The sequence below is a fragment of the Oppia nitens genome, unplaced genomic scaffold (assembly GCF_028296485.1).
Source record: "Oppia nitens isolate AA-2021 unplaced genomic scaffold, nextdenovo-longstitch-racon4-pilon3 scaffold10_pilon_pilon_pilon, whole genome shotgun sequence".
Lineage (NCBI taxonomy): Eukaryota > Metazoa > Arthropoda > Arachnida > Sarcoptiformes > Oppiidae > Oppia > Oppia nitens.
This window is the reverse complement of record NW_026533189.1, coordinates 557,730-580,169: the sequence shown is the minus strand read 5'-3', so window position 1 is coordinate 580,169 and position 22,440 is coordinate 557,730. Positions and strand designations below refer to the sequence as shown.

At 27.3% G+C, this 22,440-nt stretch overlaps 4 protein-coding genes across 5 annotated transcripts; 3 read left to right on the top strand and 1 right to left on the bottom strand.

Annotated features, from left to right (window-relative positions):
* Window positions 1-1,007: 1,007 nt before the first annotated feature.
* Window positions 1,008-2,094, top strand: LOC128963885 (pancreas transcription factor 1 subunit alpha-like). Its single transcript, XM_054310461.1, has 3 exons — window positions 1,008-1,526; window positions 1,645-1,831; window positions 1,894-2,094. Exons 1-3 carry the CDS (start codon window positions 1,008-1,010, stop codon window positions 2,079-2,081), a joined length of 894 nt encoding a protein of 297 aa, XP_054166436.1. The 3' UTR covers window positions 2,082-2,094.
* A 4,812-nt stretch (window positions 2,095-6,906) lies between these two features.
* On the top strand, window positions 6,907-10,338 carry LOC128965734 (protein AF-10-like). 2 transcript variants are annotated; one of them, XM_054312499.1, is made up of 9 exons: window positions 6,907-7,229; window positions 7,293-7,372; window positions 7,449-7,717; window positions 7,785-7,836; window positions 7,902-7,943; window positions 8,009-8,655; window positions 8,720-8,836; window positions 9,325-9,504; window positions 9,590-10,338. In XM_054312499.1, exons 1-9 carry the CDS (start codon window positions 7,121-7,123, stop codon window positions 10,251-10,253), a joined length of 2,160 nt encoding a protein of 719 aa, XP_054168474.1. In that variant the 5' UTR covers window positions 6,907-7,120; the 3' UTR covers window positions 10,254-10,338. The 2 variants fall into 2 exon arrangements, with proteins under 2 accessions (XP_054168474.1, XP_054168465.1); XM_054312490.1 differs by having other exon boundaries at window positions 9,587-10,338.
* Window positions 10,339-13,091: 2,753 nt separating this feature from the next.
* Window positions 13,092-17,930, bottom strand: LOC128966000 (serine/threonine-protein kinase 17A-like). Its single transcript, XM_054312835.1, has 7 exons — window positions 17,470-17,930; window positions 16,040-16,252; window positions 14,712-14,850; window positions 14,523-14,649; window positions 14,282-14,330; window positions 13,700-13,879; window positions 13,092-13,635 (listed from the first exon to the last, which is right to left on the bottom strand). Exons 1-7 carry the CDS (start codon window positions 17,586-17,588, stop codon window positions 13,470-13,472), a joined length of 993 nt encoding a protein of 330 aa, XP_054168810.1. The 5' UTR covers window positions 17,589-17,930; the 3' UTR covers window positions 13,092-13,469.
* A 1,219-nt stretch (window positions 17,931-19,149) lies between these two features.
* LOC128959608 (rac GTPase-activating protein 1-like) lies at window positions 19,150-21,351 on the top strand. Its single transcript, XM_054305979.1, has 4 exons — window positions 19,150-19,453; window positions 19,524-20,714; window positions 20,784-21,104; window positions 21,162-21,351. Exons 1-4 carry the CDS (start codon window positions 19,312-19,314, stop codon window positions 21,281-21,283), a joined length of 1,776 nt encoding a protein of 591 aa, XP_054161954.1. The 5' UTR covers window positions 19,150-19,311; the 3' UTR covers window positions 21,284-21,351.
* The last annotated feature ends 1,089 nt before the right edge of the window (window positions 21,352-22,440 follow it).

Genomic DNA, 22,440 nt, shown 5'->3' with positions numbered 1-22,440 from the left:
TCTTTGTGTTTGACTCATGTCTTACAACAAATTTATCTAATGATAACATGACTGTCGTGTCTTTAAAACTTCTTGAAAATCTCATCTTCAGACGCCAGTGGATATCATAATATATTATATAAATATAAATCCATTGAATTGTTATATAATTGAATTGTTGTAAAACAAACAAATACTTGACAAATGAAGAACAGGTGAGTGCTATTACTCATGAATACGACYTACGCTTACACCTAATGATTGTCATAATCTGAAGTATCGATATGTTCAACATATTGTTCCTCTCATTCAGATTTAATAATTAAATAAATAGTCTTTTGATAAAATAAATATATGAACTCATCTTTTATTATATGCCAAGAATTATAATAACATTGTTGGACACGTGTCGGACACACGACTGACAATAGTTTGTTTTGCATTACACAGCACTTCCCTATTAAAGTCAATTGTGATGATGTTTAAGAGTAACATATTATTTATATTAATAGTTTGCATATATAGACTATTTTTGTAAAAATAGTTTTACAATAATTTTGTTATACAATAATAAAAGACAATTTGTGAATAAGTGATAAATCAATAGCTTATCTAAGTATTGAATAGATTGGGCGGATCGTCGTCTCAAATGGTGCACCAAATAAACCTCTGACACATCAGGTACAGTGTAAGCACTTGGACATAGAAGACAGGCCCCAAATGGGCGCGTGCGCTACCAATTGAACCGATAATACACCTAATATAGTGATATGTATGATATGGAAACGGGGGTTGGGGTTCACTCTATACAAGCGTTTATGCTTTTTATTAAGCTATAGGTATAACTGTTGAACAATACAAATGCTTTGCCAAACATAATCATCCAAACACTATATAGTCTTATTTAAGACGATCCGTATCTGTATTTTTCTAATATAAAGAGTAACTGAATTAACGAGTCTTACGATTGAGTTTATGTTTTTTGGTGGGAACTAAACAGTCTGTACACGACATACAAAGTTCTGGAGATGGAAAATATCGATTTGTCTAATATGTCTAATGTGTCTAATGTGAACCCACACTTTCTGGAGCAACATTTTGGTCATCACCAACATTCACAACATTCACAGCACTGCCAACAACCAAGTGCTACAACACTCACTTCATTAGCCATTCATTGCAATCAAAATTATCAAAATCTTTACAGTAATAACTCCAATAATAATAGTGGATCCTATGTGTCGACAAACTCTATAATATTTAATGATATCAATAACAATGAACAGACCATAAATTTCAGTCAATCTGATGCTAATATACCTCTTTCTAGTCCGGAGTCAACTGAATATTTTAGTGATAACCCATTTCTCGACTCTCCTTATCCATCACCAAACCAATCACCTGATATGAAGTCACATCCAGAACAAGAAAATTTTAGACAGAAAAGACATCGTAAGAGAAAAGGAATGCATCAACAGTTCCAACAAAGACATGCCGCCAATCTTAGGGAAAGAAGAAGAATGCAATCTATTAACGATGCTTTTGAGGTAAGCATTATATTCAGTCATATTTTTTATTAAAAATTAATGTATAAAATCTATAAAGATTTATACTGTGGTTTAATTTTATGAATACTGTATATAATAATTATCTGTCAATAAATAGGGTTTAAGAACACACATTCCGACTCTTCCTTATGAAAAGAGACTCTCAAAAGTTGATACCTTAAGATTAGCCATTGGATATATAAGCTTTTTAGCAGAACTGGTAGATAATGATGGACAACCAGCTGATTCATTACAGTCACAAATAGCACAACAGCCAAAAAAAGTTATAATTCAGTGCCGTTTAGGTAAAGATAGTAAAATTAATTTATATTTCAATAACATTTAATTATAAGTTTTTAATTATTAGGCACTCATTCGCTTTCGTGGAGCAGTAATGTTAATGAAAGGAGACATTATAAGAATGGAAACGTTATGATTGCTAAGCTTTGGACACCTGAAGACCCGCGAAGACATAAAAACAAAAGCACTGATTTGTCAATCAATGGACACGACTTATTAGCCGAGTGTTGTTCAACTATAACTGATTCAAATTAAGTACTTAATATCATAACATACTGTAGTAATATTAATGTATAAGAGCTTATTATAATTTATTATGCAGTTTATCATAAATAATTGATTATCAATTTGTTTTATATTCTAGTCTTTAATTTTTAGTTCATTTAATGTGTATTTTAGTCAAAATCCATTCTTTATTTGCTTAAATCTTTAAAATAATTTCTATAAAATATTGTATTTATTATTAAATTATAAAATAAACGATAAGTTCTTATTTAACATTTATATAATTAAAATATTGTCTTTATGTTAGTACTGATAATTCATTCATTTAAATATTTTAGAGAGTACTCAATATTGTGGGAGAAAGATATATATATATATATTTATATATATAGTATATACAGTATATAGTAGACCGGACGCAGATTGCAATCATATAGCGTTTAGTTCATAATTTAATGTATTTCCTCATGTAATACCTGTGCGGTCATTCAATTATTAGTATTCAGGAAAAAATAATCGACGGTTAGCTGTTATGCCACACAAACTATATAATAATATAAAGGTTTATTTGTGGACTCAACCACCAGATTGGCTCTCATGTCGTCACTCTTGTAATTAGTTTCATAAATAAGCTTTGGTTTACCTATAATTTAAAATTGTTTTATCATAACTCAGGATATTTTAAATGTGTTTATTGCAAGTTTACGGACGGATGGGTTCACTGATTGAAGTTGTAATTACAGATTCTCTCATTGTGTTTGTGTTTAATGTAATAAATAAATGCGTTTTCATAACAGATATGGCAATAATTTTTTTATGCTTATGGATGTAATATATAGTGCCATAGTATGGAACTTATGGTCTCATCAAACAAATTCATAACATCCACAACTTTTATAGCACTTGTATTGGATATGTATTTAAAAATAGTTTATAGTGTTGTTATAATAGATAAATTTATTTAACATTACTCTATACTACTGTATGAATTCAAAAGAAAGCTTTAGTGGGCATACAAACTGAATGACATACATATAGTAATATAGGTTTGCATTAAAACTATCCATTTTATCAATAAAACTATGCGAATGCCAACATCTGCTTTGAAAAAATGGATTATTTTGTGTCCAAAACATTAATACATACAATAGTTTATCATATAATCTATGCTTTAATTACTGACAACATTATATTATTTTATACATTTTATTTTTTAGATATCTATTTCATATGAATTTACAAATAATAATGAATAGATATTATTAAAAATATGTTAAACTCAGTTAATGTTATAAATTTAATTAATTTTTTTAAATCGTGAAAAAGTGTTTTAAATATTAAGCGAAATTATATTAATATTCTACTAATATTAAGTAATTTATAGTAAATTATAATAATTAATTAAGAAAATTTAATTAAAAACTTATTTTAGAACTTTAATAATTTCCAATAAAAAATTAATTAATTAGGATTTATATGACATAAATATATATTTTTTAATAATTAAATGTTTTATAAAGTTTATCAAATATTGTGTTTTAAAAATAAATATTTTATTCTAAGTTTGGCTTTTGCTGTTAAATAAACTTAAATACCGGTAATTAAAACATTTCATTAGTTTTAATAAAAATTATACAATATATTTCAATTAATTTACTCATTAATATTATATTTAACTTATTTCATAATAATATTACATTATTAAAATATATGATTATAAAAAATTATAAATTTAGGACAATATCTCGGACTAACACAAAATATATAGATAATTAAATGTCTCATTTAGATCATTATTAATTTTAATTTGGTATTAATATTTTCTAGAGTTTAAACAATAAACAGTTATATATTGTAGTTATAGTTTATTTGAAGTCAAAAAGCATATAATTTATCTAATGGTTTATACTATGGTATGGTTTATCAGTTATATAAATATAATATAACTACTTATTTGCTACTTTTCAAACTTTTATTAATAAAATTAATGTAATATTAAAGGTGTTTACGATCTTCTTTTATAAAAAGTACTTATAATATACTATACATGTATAACATAATTATTTATTGTAAAATATTTACAAAACAATTTAGTTTATAAAATATTTATATAATAAAATTTCATTCAAACAACAATAAAAATTTAAGTGAATGTATATAAGAGAAATGGTAAAATTAATGGAAAATAAAATTATGTACATATAAAATATAAACATTACAGGTAATTATTATATTATTAATTATGTTAAAAGTTATAAATTATTAAAATATTAAAAATAACTCATAGTGTATCATTAATACTTTTATCAACTATAATATTTTTAAATTTTAAATACATTATTTTATTTTTTGTTAAAATTTAAGTTTTTATTAATTTTTTTTATATTTTGGGAAAATTTACCTATTTTCCTGGGAATTTATACAGGAACTTTATGGAATTTACATGGGAATATTCGAGAATTTAAGGAATTTTCTCTTGACCCCCCTTTGATTTTGGATTTTTAAAAAATTACAGTTTAAAAATGCAATAAAAGTCTATACCTCAGTCTATATTCAGTATGACTAAATAAATTCAACCATAGTCATGTGGGGTATCAAATGACTCAGTATGACTAAATTAACTACATTTAATTTTTAATATTTTTGCCGCCATTTTTCATAAAATTAATCCTGATCTATTATTCCTTATTTTTGATGCTCTATACAATTCTTAACGTTAAAATTTTTACCTAAATTTTCAAAAAAAAACTTGAAAAGTTTTGTTTTCTGAAATATATACGAGCCTTTTGTGTGTGTGTGTGTGTGTGTGTGTGTGTGTGTCTATCTGTAGCATTTCATTTTGCGAATTTTGAAATTCTGACTTCAGATTCGGTTAGAGAACTACTAATATTGTATTGAAGTTTAATTAAAATTTTGATATCTCTTCGGGAACATAGACATAATGGCGGCCAAAGTAAAAAAAATTTTAAGAAAAATTTTTTTAAGTATAGATTTGAATAAAGCATCAAAAACAAGAATAAAAAATATACATTAAAATTTTGATATCTTCGGGAACATAAAGAAAATGGCGGCCAAAGTAAAAAAAATTAGGTAAAAATTTTAACGTTTAGAATTGTAAAGAGTATCAAAAATATGATATAATATATCAGTATAATTTTTTTTAAATGGCGGAAAAAGTATAAAAAATTTTAAGAATTTTTTTTTAAATATAGATTTGAAGAAAGCATCAAAAACAAGGATAAAAAATATGCATTAAATTTTGATATCTACGGGAACAAAAAGAATAAGTATAAGCGGCAAATGTATAATTATAGATTATTATTTTGTTATACTAAATCATTTGATACCGCACATGACTATAGTTGTTTATTTTGTCATACTGAATCATTTGATACCATACATTACAATATTTATATTATGTATATTTGACCAGTTTTTAAATTTTTATGTTATTATATAGCCGCTATAATTATAAAACTAATAGTCAATGTTATTCAAGTTTTTTTTCTGAAAATGCTTTCTAGCATTCTTAACTGGTTTAATTTGGTCGCCATTTTTTCTATGTTCCCGAAGAGATATCAAAATTTTAATGCTGATCCCATATACCTTATTTTTGATGCTTAAAAATTCAATCAATCCAAATCAAAATGAAGTCAAAATGTTAATGACAGACAGACAGACAGACAGACAGACAGACAGACAGACAGACAGACAGACAGACAGACAGACAGACAGACAGACAGACAGACAGACAGACAGACAGACAGACAGACAGACAGACAGACAGACAGACAGACAGACAGACAGACAGACAGACAGACAGACAGACAGACAGACAGACAGACAGACAGACAGACAGACAGACAGACAGACAGACAGACAGAATTCAGATACGAACTCCTGAAAGGAGTTCGTAAACAATATATTTTTTAATACATTCATATAATATAATAATATGTTTATTAAATTGATTAATAATTATTTTATTGTACATATTAACTATAATAATTAGTTCATCAATAAATATTTATTTAAAAATTGGAAATATTTAATAAAATATTTACTAAAAACTGCCAAAATATTTACTTAAATATTTATTTTTTTAATAGTCTTTATTAGTAAATATATATATATTTATTAAATTTGTAATTTATGGTCAACATTACGATTACGGGTCAATCATTTTTTATAAATGTTTTTTGAGTGTAATTTCTATAATTATGTTTAACACAACTAATGATGTTTTGCATAATATTTTTGCTAATTTTTAAATCATAGAGTTATTTGTATATATTTACTGTTCATTAAAAACTATAACTTTAATCAAAAACTCTTTTACTTATTTAGTACTTTATAATCTATTTTTACATTTTTAAGTTATAATATTTAATTATATTTACTAAAAATACAAAATATTTAATTAAATATTTCTTATTTATTTATCACCAAAATATGTATTATATTTAATTAAATATATTTTGATGCACTAATACTAATACTATTTATCTACAATATACTAAATAAATTGTCAAAAACTTAATTATTTTATTACTTGAAATAAACTTTTCAAATACTTGAGGAGATATACTATTTATTAAATAAAACAAATCAAAATTATTTATTTAAATTAATGTTTTAGTGACAAGTATTTATCACTTTGGGAGACATTAATACAAAATTATAATTAAAGTTAAAAACAATTAATAATTAAATAATATTTGAGTCTATTATGTGAATACTTTTCAATCAATTAAAGTAGTAATGTATACAACAATGCCATCTAATGTTTGTCAGTCTATGTATAATATATTATATATTTTAATAGTGTATATAATATGGCGAATGTAATGAATGTAATGAATGTAATGCATTGAATGCAATGCATTGACTGTATTGAGTCTATGAGTCTATTAAGTGTATTGACTATTGAGTGACTCTATTGAGCGCCAACTGAGTGCTCGGCCACTGACTGACTACTGGATGACTGTTTGGCCACCGATAGCACCAATCATGACATCAATACATGTGAGTGAGCGTCAAATACTTGTTGTTTTGCAACAATCACTACAATGAAAGAGATGGTCGGCGGCTGTTGTGTCTGTTCCGACGAAAGGGGTTTTTATGAGAATCCGCTGGTCTATTGTGATGGACAGGGATGTAATGTAGCCGTACATCAGGGTATGCATACCATCCATACTTAGTGTCACAACTGTTGACCACATGATTGTGCCCCACATATAGCCTGTTATGGTATTGTCTCAGTACCGACCGGCCCGTGGTATTGCCGAAAGTGTGAATCACAGGAAAGACAGGCTCGAGTTGTATGTCACTGATTGACCATTTGTTTTGATTAATTAGCAATTGATCTCATATTGTCTCTCATGTATTCACTAACAGAGGTGCGAGTTGTGTCCATCAAAAGACGGTGCTTTGAAGCGGACAGACAGCCAAAGTTGGGCTCATGTGGTTTGCGCTCTTTATATACCAGAAGTGAGATTTGGTAATAATAATACTATGGAACCGATTATACTTCAATTGGTTCCGCCCGAGAGGTATAGTCGCACGTGTTATCTGTGTGAAGAACATGGAAAGGAGGCTAAAGCACATACAGGTGCGTGTATGCAATGCAACAAACAGGGATGTAAACACTACTTTCACGTTACCTGGTATGACACCAATTGACCATTTGATGACAATCTATTCATTTTTACTTAAACTATGATTGTATTACAGCGCACAGGCAGCAGGTCTACTATGTGAAGAGGCCGGCAATAACATGGATAATGTATGTCATAAATATTGTATTTGATTTATTTGTCAAATCATTTATATTTCTGTTTCTAATTACAGGTTAAGTATTGTGGTTATTGTAGTCATCACTACCAGAAACTTGTGAGTTATTATACTTTATTTAAATGTAATTTAGATTCAAAATTATATAATCAATAAATAAATAGAAAAAGGAGGGAAACATAAAACCAATTCCAGCTTTTAAGCCGATTCCCAACGATAACTCTACTCCCGAGTCGAGTCCTGAAAAGTTTTCAACACTAAAAGGTCAGTCATTGCAAAACATGACTTATCCGAGTGAATCAAAACATCCAAAGAAAAAGACTGCTAAAACTGGAAGCATATCTTCAAACGCATCGATGGCTTCTCCGACTTCTATTCACTCAAATTCAAATCACCTATTAATGCATTCTTTTAAATATGAGTCGAAGATTAAGACTGATAATACCGGTGAAGATATAGTGACAACAAAATTAAGTCATTCACCACTACATACTGAAGCATCAATTGAAACTTCCAGTAAAAAGAAAAAGAAATCGATTGCTTCTTCATCACCACCGACAGCACCATTGAGTCCAATGGCCTCTAATTCTATACCTACTCCTGAGATTAAGCCAACAAACCCATCATTATTTGCCTCAATATTTTCTTCGTCAATGAATGCATCAAATAGTACATCAAATAGTGATAAAATTAATCAAAATGTGAAACAAAGTGTTAGTAACATCCAGAACACAACTGGATTCAAACGAAACAAATTTGATGGCAGTATTGATAATAAAAAGAAGATCAAGAAGTCTAGCGCTTCACCAGAGTATGTCATTAAGAATGTTATTATAACTATATTTAATTAATTTTTATGTAAATTATTATTACAGACCTATTTTCAAAACAAAGTCTGCGGCAAAAGATTATAGCGATTCAAAGCCTATTGTAAAGAAAGTCCGGCGAAAGAAAAATGAGATTAACGCCAATGACTTAACTAACGGTGTTTTGTGAGTGTTTTTATTATATTTATTAAAAACAATGCAATGCCTATCCTATAAATGTTTTGATTGTGTGTGTCTTGTAATAAATGTCAACTTTTATTTATATTCTCGATTTCATTTAATTCTCATTTATTTTGATACTATTTTACTTTTTTGGTTGATTTTGGAAACTATATTGATATTTAAAAAATAGAAATAATGCAATTAACCCGCTTTATATTATGCCTGATTCTGATCATAGCTATTACCGGTGAGTTTTGTCTTATTTAATACATGTCTTTCCTCATAACTATTCTCTCATTAATTTCATTTCATTGCCATTACACATGTTTTTAGATTATTGTATTAACACAATATTTGCATGAAATTATTAATTGTGAGAAATGTTTGCTAATTTATATAGTAATCATATCGTAGTCGTTATAACAATAATACTAATATAAATTTACAAAAATGCTTAATGAATAAAACAATTACCGGTATATTATTTTCAGATCACTTCCAGTGAATCACCCAAATATGACACCTCTTCAAAACGGTTATATAAATACCAATTCATTACTTCATAGTACAACCTCTCAATCAACTATCAATGGTTTCTCAACTGATATGCTAACAAACGAAAGAAATAATACTACAAACCATAAGAAAGGATCAGAACAACCAAATAATGAGTGAGTTTTTMTATATATATAATACATATATATTTTAAGTTTAATACATTTTTTATTAATTTTTTTTCTAATTATATAAAAGTAGATATGATGTGCCTCAAACTTTGGAGCAGCTCCTAGAACGCCAATGGGCACAGGGATCTCAATTTATTATAGATCAGGCGCAACACTTTGACATCGCATCTTTGCTTTCATGTTTACATCAATTAAGGTCAGAAAATAATCGTTTAGAAGAAAGGGTTAGAGAACTGATCTCCAGACGCGATCATTTACTGGCTGTAAATGCGCGGCTCACGGCTCCGGCAAATAATGTATTTCCCATTAACGGAGCGCTAAACACTTTTAACTCAAACAATATGCCAATGAGTGGTCAGTCAGCATCACCAGTGAGCGCTCACTCAGCTCTATCTGCGGCTTCATCTCCTCGAACTCATACTAATTCTCCATCAGAAATACAAAATAAAAGTATTCGAGTGTCGAGTCCGGCACAAAGTGCCAGTCCGTCAATAGCCAGAAGCCATCCATCGTTTTCGTCATTTCATAATAATAATAATAATAACGATTCTATTGGATTAACAAATCATTTGTTTTCAAATATATCACAATCTTATCCATCAAACTGTGTGCCCACCACTTCCAGTCTGAGCGGTCAGTCCTCTCCAACTCATTCACAGTCTTACTTTGGTTTGCCATCGCATTCACAGAGTTTCAGTTGTATTCGTAAAGCAAACGGATCAGATAAAAGATAATCATTTTTATCTTTATAATCAAGATATCTATCATTTTGTATAAAATATACACTATATCTCACATATTTATTCAATTGACAAATACAATAACACTAACAAATCTAATCTAATAATTATTTATTAGATTAAATTTATAAATAGATGATTAACTAATTTAATCATAAATGTATTTATAAACTTTGTAAATAGCATTGAATTTATGATTTTTAAATATAAATTCATTTTTATAATTTGTGATATAATTGTAGTAATAATATCATTACCATTAAGTATATAGTTATATAAATTTATATATATATAATATTTAGATATAAAAGAGAAGATAAATGAATACATGGTTAGTCCTAATCTGAGGTCTATTATCGGACAAATACCCACTGAAATGTCATTTTTGAAAATAAGTTGAATTTCTTGTTTGACGCCCAAACACGTCAAGTGTTATATGGCTTGAAATAAGGAAACATATGTCGACAACATATATACCTCTTATACTATAGAAATGCGTTCAACATTTACACTCATGTTTTTATGACACGAATTTTATTTCWAATTTCAAAATCGTCTCAAAACTTAATGTATTTACACAACTATTAATTATACGATTTGATAGCCAAACAGTTTTGAAAGTCATTTTGTGAATACTTACTTGACTTTAGTTTTATTAAATATTTGTATTTTTCATTGTTTTTGACTGATTTCCAACAAAGAAATTCTCAAATTTAAATGTTTTGTTACTAATAATTAATCACATTTTTGCCACAATTGCTTAGATTATCTCAAAACTATTTATAGTATTTATGTCTCTCTAATAACAATTTTTATTTATTTTATATCCTATTGTATTACACATTATTAGACAAATAAGTTATGGATTTTATGCAATTATTTTCCATATGTTTTGAACACAAATAATTAAATTTTGAATATGGTTTATATTTGCAATTTAGTAGTTTATTACATATATAAATAGTATGATAATTGTTATATAAGCCAATTATTTACATATTATATAATTTGTTTTTTGGTAAATTAAAAAAAAATAATAATTGTAATTATACTGTATTTATACTGTACTGTATTCTACATTTTTATATTTAGTTTATAAACATATATCAAGAATAAGTGTATTTTTCATATTTATTATTATTTATAAGAAAATATTTTATTTGCAATAATTTAAAAATAAGTGTTTCAAGACATGTTTGTGTAACATATTTAATATAAGTAAAGCATTTTACAAATTATTTAAAGTACAAAATATATCGCAAATCACTTTTTCTAGACATGTATGCCATCGATGATGACAAGCCTTTCGGTAAACACATTAACGCAAAGAGTTAGAAAATGTTATGTTTAGTATCGCATTGCAGTATAATTGGGTCGCATTATAAACGATGCATCGGATCAATGGTCACATGAGTGTTGAGTTGGCATCAAATGCTAATCGTTTTGATGTACTATAAGTTGGACATCAGATATGTATTGGAAAAAAATATTTATGAAATGTCTTTCCGGAAGTATAACTGTACTGAATATTCTGCTAAACGATTGAATTACAATATCAATAGAAACAGTATTCAATTCAATGTACTGTAATTTTGGCACTTAATTCGCAATTTCCTAATTTGCAGTTCAAAACAATCTTTTTGTTTAAAAGATGCAAAACTTGGAAAATTAGTCAAACTTTTAATGAATTACTTAAATACTACTAATTTAAGAACAATTGAATGAATAATATCATTGTCTATATATTGCAAATAACATATAGTTTAACAACCCTTTAAAAATAGTATCTAATTTTGAACTGATTCAAAATGAATTCATTAATTCAATTACATATTCATGAATTATTTTTACATAAGATTTAGTGAGTAATTATAATTAATAAATTGGTCCCAATTTGACGGCGGACTCAATAATAAGTTTCAAACAAACAAACAAAAACTAATGACTTGCAATGAATAGTAAAATCAATTTTGTGATCCAATAAGTTTTTGTTAATGCTTTTTGACATTTATTAAACTCATAAAAATTATTATTATTTAATCAATAGTTTTATGTAAAAGTTATGATTTAATGAGATTTCAATCGCAAACCCGGAAGGAAATATTGCTTTCATAGCACTAATGACTCGATTTTCAATTGATTTGTTTATTTAAAAAATAATTTTAAAATGCTTTCTATAATTAATTCATAATTTTACTACTCATGAATCAAAATCGATTATATCATAATTATATAAATGCAATAAAAACAAAAATAAACAAAAAAAAACATCAAATATAGAATTTATAAATATTTTTATTGTATAATTAATTATTTACATAATATAAAGAAAAATATAGTGATTAAAAATTTATCACTCGTCTTAATGTACGTATAAATACATTATATTATTTATAAAATAAACTAATTTGTCATTTTGATAGCTATATCAGCAAAAGATCAAATCTTTAGCATATGTTATATGTTTTTAAACAGCTATTGTTTGCTATTTTATGATCCTTCAATATAACATACATATATCTGTTATTATTTGGACAAATATTATATCAGTCTTATATATATCTTAATTGAAATCTTAAATTTAAACATATATTTAAAACATTTAGCTCCGGCTTTATATAATGATATTGGGTTTACTATATGTACTGATAATCATTTGTATCGCACATTCATTGTTCACATAAAGTAACTTTAATTAATACACACTTTAAGCGATGAATCAACAATTTGACACTTTTTTATGACACATTAGGTTGAATTAACTTATAATAATAATAATAATAATATATGCTACATTATAATGATATATAAATTATTAAATACACTATACAAATAAGATTATATAATATTAATAATCAAATATATGTTATAAATGATATAAATAGTTGCTTTCGGTAAGGGATTTAACTAATTATCAGTTAATGATAGCATTTGGCGACAAAAAATGATCCATGTTATCATTGGTGATCAAAAATAGCAATCACTTATTTTTATCATATGTTATATCAATTATTTACGTATATATTGTACATATATTGTATTCGCACAATAGATTGGTTATAAATTAACGTAAAATGTTACTAATGAGATCTCAACTCATTAAAAAAATTTTTAATAATAATAATGTGTTTAATTTTCAGAATTTAACTATAGATTTAAGAGACTTTATATTGAATTTAACAAAACAATAACATAACTGTAAAAATGGTGTCAATTGGTGATACAGTTTTCATCTATAATTAGATCAAATTTATCAGATTTGATACATCTATAGGATCGGTAGACATCGAGAAAGGATAAATTAATTGAACCGTTTGTCTCAGTATTGTTTGTTAGCCATTCATGTTTAAGACAATCGTGACAATTGACTCGACCGCTATTATTAAAAATTAATTAATTAATATTATAATGAAAAGTATATATAAAATGAAAATCAATACTTAGGATCTCTAACGAGTAGTTGTTGTATAAAATCTTTGGCCTCTTCTGAAACTTGATTAAACAGATATGAAGGGAACTCTAGCGGACCGTTAGTTATATTACAATAGGTCTCCTGTTTGGTGTCGCCGGCAAAAGGAGAGTGACCCGACAACAACACATATGTCAATATACCTATACTCCTGTAATTCAATATCAATCATTAATATTACAATACATGTAAACAATGTATTATAAGTTTCAATAAACAACTTTAATATTTTATAATAAAACTAATCAATTGTCATATTTTTAGTCTATTATTATATATGAATTTATATTTTGATTAAATTTATGGTACAAAAGGCCAAATCAAACAAATAAATGCTTTGAATTAACAAAAATGTTTTTAATATCGCTTTGAGAATAATTTATGGGAAATAAAATAGAAAAAAACTTACAATAAAAGTCTATGTAATATATTTATATAGTATAAGTATAAGTATAATAAAATGGAATAAAAAACTATAATAAAAATAATTTTATCATTAAATATAAAATGCAATAAATTATTGGATAAGATTAAGGAAACAAGCAATACATACCACATATCAGTTGCCAAACTAATCGGTTCGTATTGAAGTATCTCTGGCGCTATCATAACACAAATAAAATAAATTAATGAATACAATAGTAAATTCTGTAATAAAATATTCAATTTAAACAACACGTTTGGTAATGAAATCATAAACAATTGAGCAGATCATGTGTTTGAGAGATATTGAGGTCTTATACATTAGTTATGCGATGTAAATACGGTATAATTTTTAGTGAGAGCAGCCTTACCGACATAATCAGGCGTTCCTACGATTTCCCTGAGCTCAGCACCTTTGGTCAAAATCCTAGATATTCCGAAATCACAAAGTTTTATGTCACCCGCGGGAAAGGGGTTCGTCAGTAATATATTTTGAGGCTATTATTAAATCATAACAATCAATATAAATGATACTATTGTTGTATTGTAATAATATTGACCTTAATATCGAGGTGTGCTATATTGAATCGGTGTAAATATTGAACCGCTTCGACCACTTGTCGCACAATACGTCTGCAATGGTGTTCAGTGACTGAGTCGTCTTCATCGAGAATCCGCTGCAATTCACCGCCTTCTGCCCTAATTATCATCAAAACAAACATTTCTTTACTATTCTTACATATTTTACATATATTTATAGTCAAACAGTTATGATTCATAAAAAATTTAAAAAAGAAAACCATTTCGTAATGAATTTTACAGTGAAAGTCATGTCTCAAATCTAATGACAATTTTTTATTTAAAAAAAATTATTTATTTTATAGTAATGCCAGACACTTATATAACTTATATATTCCTTTTATAATAATCTTTGAAAATTTAATTTGAAAAATATTTAGTCTAAAAATAATTATTATGTTTGGGATTAATTTATAAATAGCTTAAATCTTATCGCTTGAAGAGATGGCTAAAATAGAAAGCAATGGAAAACATTCAAAAAATTTAACACATTTTTAATATAATGAAATCTTTTCAATATTAGTGTTACGAGTCTTAAATCAAAATTTATTACAATAAATAGTTTTTTAAAATTTTTATTATATAAAATAAACGCTTAAAAACTTATAAATTCTTTTGTTTTTCATAACTATATAAATTATATATATATATATATATATATATATATATTAATAATTTAAGCTTATTTTTAAGTAATTTGAAAGTAAAATTTCATATAAGAAACGAGATTTTACTTAAAATTTATTATTAACTAAATTAAGAACAAATAAATATATATTTAAAAATAGTTAAAAACAATTTTTAAATACATACATAAAAATCTGGTTTTAATATTGTTTAATGTGTTAAACTATAATATTTTTGTAAGATATATATAACAAAAACAAGTTTAGTGTTTAAATTGTTTGGCTATGAATATGGTATAACAACTTTTCAAATCTGTTACACATATTAACAATTACTGTATAATATTTACGTACACATTGATTATTTATCATTATAATATTAATATTAGTTACATATACAATAATAACTACAACTACACAACTGTACTTATACTGTATTATAGGCTATAATTTATAGTAATAAAAATAAACATCTTTTAGCAACTAATGGAAAAATGTATGAATTAATCTAAAAGACTGTCATTTTGCTTCAATTCATATTAATTAATGAATACTGAATGTACAGGTAATAAAAGTATTGTTAATAATAATAATATTCGTTAAACAAATAATAATATTAGATATTTATATAATTTGCATAAAATAAGGTGAAGTATTGTATTAAGTGATTGAATAATATTTACATTTCGAGCATAAGTATGAATTCAGTGGGAGTTTCGTAAACTTCGTGAAGAGTGACAATTCTGGGACTTTGACTTGTGGTCAATAGGACTCGTATTTCATGCATAATCTCATGGCTGGCATCAGTGGCACGCCTTCTCTTTTTGATGGTTTTGGCCGCATAGGAACGGGATGTCTCTTTATGAACACAACGTCTCACTTGTGCAAACTTGCCTCTGAAATACAATCAATCATTTATTTATTTCTATCATTCATATAACAAGTGTTTCAATATTTTTCAACCAAATCTTATTTATCATCACTAATTGTATAATCGATTGCATAATAACACAATTATGGCTACATATGATCTCAATTAATATAAGCACCGGTGGCATATAACAGTGCATACCCTACAGTCACTATAAGTGGGCTCAAACAATACAACCCTGACCTCAATCGGTACTCTCTTCGGCACTTAAATTGGTATTGAAATGTATAAAAAATATTTTACAATATCATGAATTAATATATAAATTGAGATCTCTTTTTAAAAAAGCTATACAATTGCCTACACTTTGACAACAATTGGTTTCTTTATATCTGTTATTCAACTCTTATATCACTAATGCTATTACTAATACTATTTTATTATTTAAAAGTTTTCATAATTCCCATCAAATAATTGCTTTGTACTGACTATCACAAGCCATACAAAAATACATCACAAACTTATTCATGTGTTTCATAAAAAAATATATAAAGTTTATCTATATATTGTCTAACAGTGCCAACAGGACAGGGAAGTACATATAGTATAGTAGATATTGCCTTCTCTTTTGTTTTAATTAAATCATTAAAATGCTTATCATATCAAAGGCAAGCAATTATGATATATTTGTTGAGCATCTGATCCACTAATCTCTATCACAAAAATGGGTTATAATTATAATATATTCATTGCTTATAAATAAACACTTATGTTATATATGTATATATATATATCTGGAGAATATTTTCTAATGTTTCAAAGTGTTTCACACAAATTAATTTGCAATAAATAAATAAAAATGTTTTAGCAAAATATTATCATAATATAGCATCGATTATGTATTGATGACAACTTTAATAAAGCAATTATGATATACAGTATCATATAATATAAAATATTAAATAATTTGTTAAAATAGTAATAACAATCAATTGTCTATACATTCATGACTGATATGATTTGAAATTTATTAATTACTAATCATTTGTAAGCAATATTTTATTTGACGCAAAACTTAGCTTTTATTACTAAATTGATTTTCAAAAGTAATGTTCAGTCAATTTCAATACCAATAGACTGTTAATTAAATAATTAATTAATGCAATTGTAGTGCACGTCATATGATATATCATATATGATATATTGATTTAGTTATAAAATGGATATCAAATGTTGTCAAACCTGGCGAAAGGTCGGGTCTGGACGTCATAGTAGTGACTGATGGGCTCTGTCTTGATGTCCACACTCAGAGCACAGTTGTCTTGAGTTAAAAGGCCTTTCAATTGCTGATCATTTGCCATAACTGTTGAGACATTGACATACAACTGTTAAAACACTGGCACTGGTATGATATGTGATGTGTTTGGGATGAAAGTAGTGATGAATTTGGTGGTCAAACAGATAAAGGAGTTGTCAATGGATGTAATAATCAGTTTCTAAATGACAACTAAAACTGATTGGCAAACAAACAGTACTGAAACCAATGCAATGCCTGTTATGGTTATGAATGCGTTGTTGTGTTGGACCACAACTACTGCTATACAATGTATACAAAACACAACCGTTTCATAACATTGACAGTCAGTTACTACAAGAGCGCCACACGTTTGGTATCAACTGTTATATTGACGGCAATACAGTCTATGTATGTATTGGAGTCTATGTGTGTGTATGTGATGTGTGTGTATGTGATGTGTGTGTATGTGATGTGTGTGTATGTGATGTGTGTGTATGTGATGTGTGTGTATGTGATGTGTGTGTATGTGATGTGTGTGTATGTGTGTGTGTGTATGTGTGTGTGTATGTGTGTGTGTGTATGTGATGTGTGTGTATGTGATGTGTGTGTATGTGATGTGTGTGTATGTGATGTGTGTGTATGTGATGTGTGTGTATGTGATGTGTGTGTATGTGATGTGTGTGTATGTGATGTGTGTGTATGTGATGTGTGTGTATGTGATGTGTGTGTATGTGATGTGTGTGTATGTGATGTGTGTGTATGTGATGTGTGTGTATGTGATGTGTGTGTATGTGATGTGTGTGTATGTGATGTGTGTGTATGTGATGTGTGTGTATGTGATGTGTGTGTATGTGATGTGTGTGTATGTGATGTGTGTGTATGTGATGTGTGTGTATGTGATGTGTGTGTATGTGATGTGTGTGTATGTGATGTGTGTGTATGTGATGTGTGTGTATGTGTGCGCACAAGTCATTCATTCAATCTTTTTCTGACCTTATCTTACAATATATTATATACAGTATATAACAGACAAATGTTATATTAATACCAAAAACAGACATTGCTTTACACTAGACATCAAATCACACATATTATACATTTGCACTAAAAGCTACCCAAAGTGTATGCATCGAAATACTGTAGTAAATACGGTATAAATATAAGCACAAAATCATTTACAAACAATAAAATATTTTTTAATGTCTAAAATAACTGTATTAAACTTTGCGCTCAAATAATACAATAAAACAAAAGTTTTGTAATAATTAGTATAAAGCTTTATATGATTTTTTATATCATATTATTTAACATAATGTATGGTATACTGTATTGTATATAAATATATTATGAAAGCAATTGTATAATAAAATGTATTAATTTTTTGTTTTTTTTTGTAAATGATTTTGTGCTTATATTAATACAATTCATAGATCTAATCGGATAAATCAATGTATAGAAATAGGATTGGATAGGACTGTAAAAATTGAATCAAAAAGTTTCACATCTATTGTAACTACATTTGTCTCTTTACAGTCTCTTTATTCTACAATAACTATGACTACAACAGTACGCATGCGTTCAATCATATGTTTCCATTGATTCATTCGAAACACATCTACAGTTGAAGCCTATGATTGGCTGAAAGTTTTTGAATTGCGTTCGATTTGAGACTGAGTTTCAACTGTTTTATTGTTGTTTTATATTTGAATCTATTTATTGACAAACAATTTATGTAATTGTATTGATTGTCGACAACAACAACACATCCAATACATCCAACACTTGTGATGTCAATACAATCCAAGACCAATAGTATGGATACATTGGACAGAATGGGTGTCTTTCATACCGGTGCCCAACTATCACTTGTGGCACAATTTGATGATATGTGCCGATTCTCTAACTCATTGGTCACTATAGATGAACAATGTATGACACAATTATCACATGAAATGAATTGATTTGTGGTCTAATGTCAGTCTTTTTTTCTAATTGTTAGCATTGATTGATTTGATCCGCAAATGTGAGTCCAATCGGTTGGGATGGTTGGCCACACAGCGAGAGTTGAATACATTACGTGTCAAAAGTAAACAATTGGATGACGAGAACAAAGATTTAGTCGCAAAGATTAAAAGTATTCGTTTCGGTTATGGCAAAGAAGTTCAACAAAGAGAAGACCTTATTAAACAAAGAAATGCTTTGAGAAACCAATTGAATGCAATTAAAGACTTTATTCTCAAAGATTCGACGCCTTCAGGACATATGGAAACCAGAGAGAAAGTGTTGTCTTATCTTAATTTGAATCATTTGGAAACAGTTAATGAAGACACAGAACGATCATTTGATAGACACGACATCGATGATAATGACGACAATATGATGACTGAATCGCCACCTATTAATAGATCTCAAAGATTGAAACGAAAGACTAATAATTATGATTTTAACGATGATTTCGAGCGCAGGGCTCCTAAGGCAACATTTGATGAAACGGGAAATATTGACTTCAATACACCCAATGTGGATGTCATACCTCCACGTATCTCACTTAATGTCAATCGCAATGCTATCGATGATAATATTGTGTCCATTTCGCAGAGTTCGCCACAAATAAAGTCATTGAACTCTCGACTCACAACTCCTCAAAACCCGATAAACATTTCTCCAGTTTATTCGACGGCTTCTTTGACGCCATTAGATGAAAGAAAGCATAATTTGCATCAAAAGAAAGCATTTAAACCGGTGTATTGCGGCCCATGTCATGAGGCCATTGGTTTCTTCGGCACTTTCTTATGTTGTGAGGACTGTCGAGTAGTTTGTCATATGAAATGTAAGAATCGATTACCACTTCCTTGTATTCCATTTCGTAAACCAAACGGAAAGACTTCCCAAATGGTTTTGATAGCAGATTTTGCGCCACAGACTCGTCCAATGATACCCGCAATCGTTATTCATTTATGCAACGAAATTGAAAGACGCGGTCTTAATGAAGAAGGTTTATATCGGAAATGCGGTTCTGATAGAGATATTAGAGAATTAAAAGAGAAATTTATGAAAGCAAAGAACGGTATATTCGGTATGGATCAGTACGACATACATGTCCTCTGCGGTGTTGTCAAACAATTTTTGCGTGATTTGGACGAACCAATTGTCACTCGTATACTTTGGCGAGATTTTGTTCGCGCCTCAGGTTTGTATTTAATTGAGTTATCAATGAATTGTTTTTAATTAAAATTATTTAATAAATCCATATCATTAGGTCAGGAAAATCCTGACACTGAAAGGCAACTAATAATGCAAACGATTGAGGAGTTACCGACTTCTAACAGAGATAGTCTGGCATTTATTATGATTCATTTGATGCGTGTGGCCAACAATGACGGCAATTCAATGGATTGTCGTTCGTTATCAAAAATATTTGGACCCACTATTGTTGGTCACTCAACAATTGATCCCCCGATGACTGAGATATTAGCTGAAAATCCCAAACAAATTAAAGTAATGGAAGCGCTTTTTAGGATTCCTGATGACTATTGGAATGATATCTTAACTTCAGTTAATTCATGGGAACCAAATAGATGTATGTTTTAGTTTATTAAATATTATTTATTTTATGTTTTAATATTGTTTTGTTTAGTTGGTTCTCCTGATAGAAGAACTCCAAGTAATGGTCGACTTATGGGAACTATTCAAAGAGGAACATTGACACCACTTCGTGGACCTTCAAAGGGAGCCCTTTCATTAAAACCACTCTTTTAAGGACTCCTTTTATGTGTTGTTTAAAATTTTTATTTATATAAGATATTTAATATGTATTAATTTACTTAAGTCACAATCTTATCAAACATTTGAACAAATTATAATAATTAAAGGTTTACATAAATAATTTATAATTAATTAACTAATGCAAGAAATATGTATTTTACTTTTGTTTAAATTCAATAAATTTCATTACTATTATAAATATTTTAGAAAACTACAGTAAGTAATTAAACAAGTTACTTTCATCAAAAATTAATTATTACATCAAATTTGCATTTATTTTATTTTATGCATTTTATTATACACTGTATAATATACAGATAATACCGTAATAATAAAGTATTGTTAGTAAACTGTTTATAATTATGATGTAAATCTATACTACTATATAATTTGGAAATGTTTGTGTGACGCAAACAATTACTTTTAATGTGTCGCGCGATTATTAATTTATTAAATATATATATATATATTCTGTTTATAATAAACTATTAGTAAAACATGGATCTAACTAGTTAATTCATAATTTAAATACAAAGAAAAAATGATCCAGTACAAAATAAATTACATTAATATAATATTATAAATAATGCAACAGTTTATGTATTACCGGTAATTATAAAAGTATACTACTGTACAGTATTATTAATTTTACAACATTTAGATGCAAACTATAATTGATTTAGTAATTCATTAAATTATTGTTATTATTACATATTAATAGTATTTCAATTGAATATAAGCTAATAATCTTAACAACTGATAATTTATAAGTAGACTTTAGTTTTTCAAACACTTATAATCTTTAAAAATGATTGAAAGCTTGCAATCAATTATCAATTAAATACAATTATAGCAACAGTTTTCTGTATGTTTCATAAAAATTGATTGTGTCGTTAATGTGTGTAAATATAATTGACAGATAATGAATGCCAATTAATTTGTTTTATTATTATTATATACAATAATATAGCCATTTATTTAGTTTCTACATTAGTTGTACACAAATTGTTGAAACAAATTGTAAGTTTAAAGATATTAAATTATGAGATTGACTCAAATTTCAAATTAATTGATTGACAATTTGATTAATTAAAAACTATTGATCAAAATGTATTAATAGTCTGTAATCAACAACAAAAATTGTTGTAAAC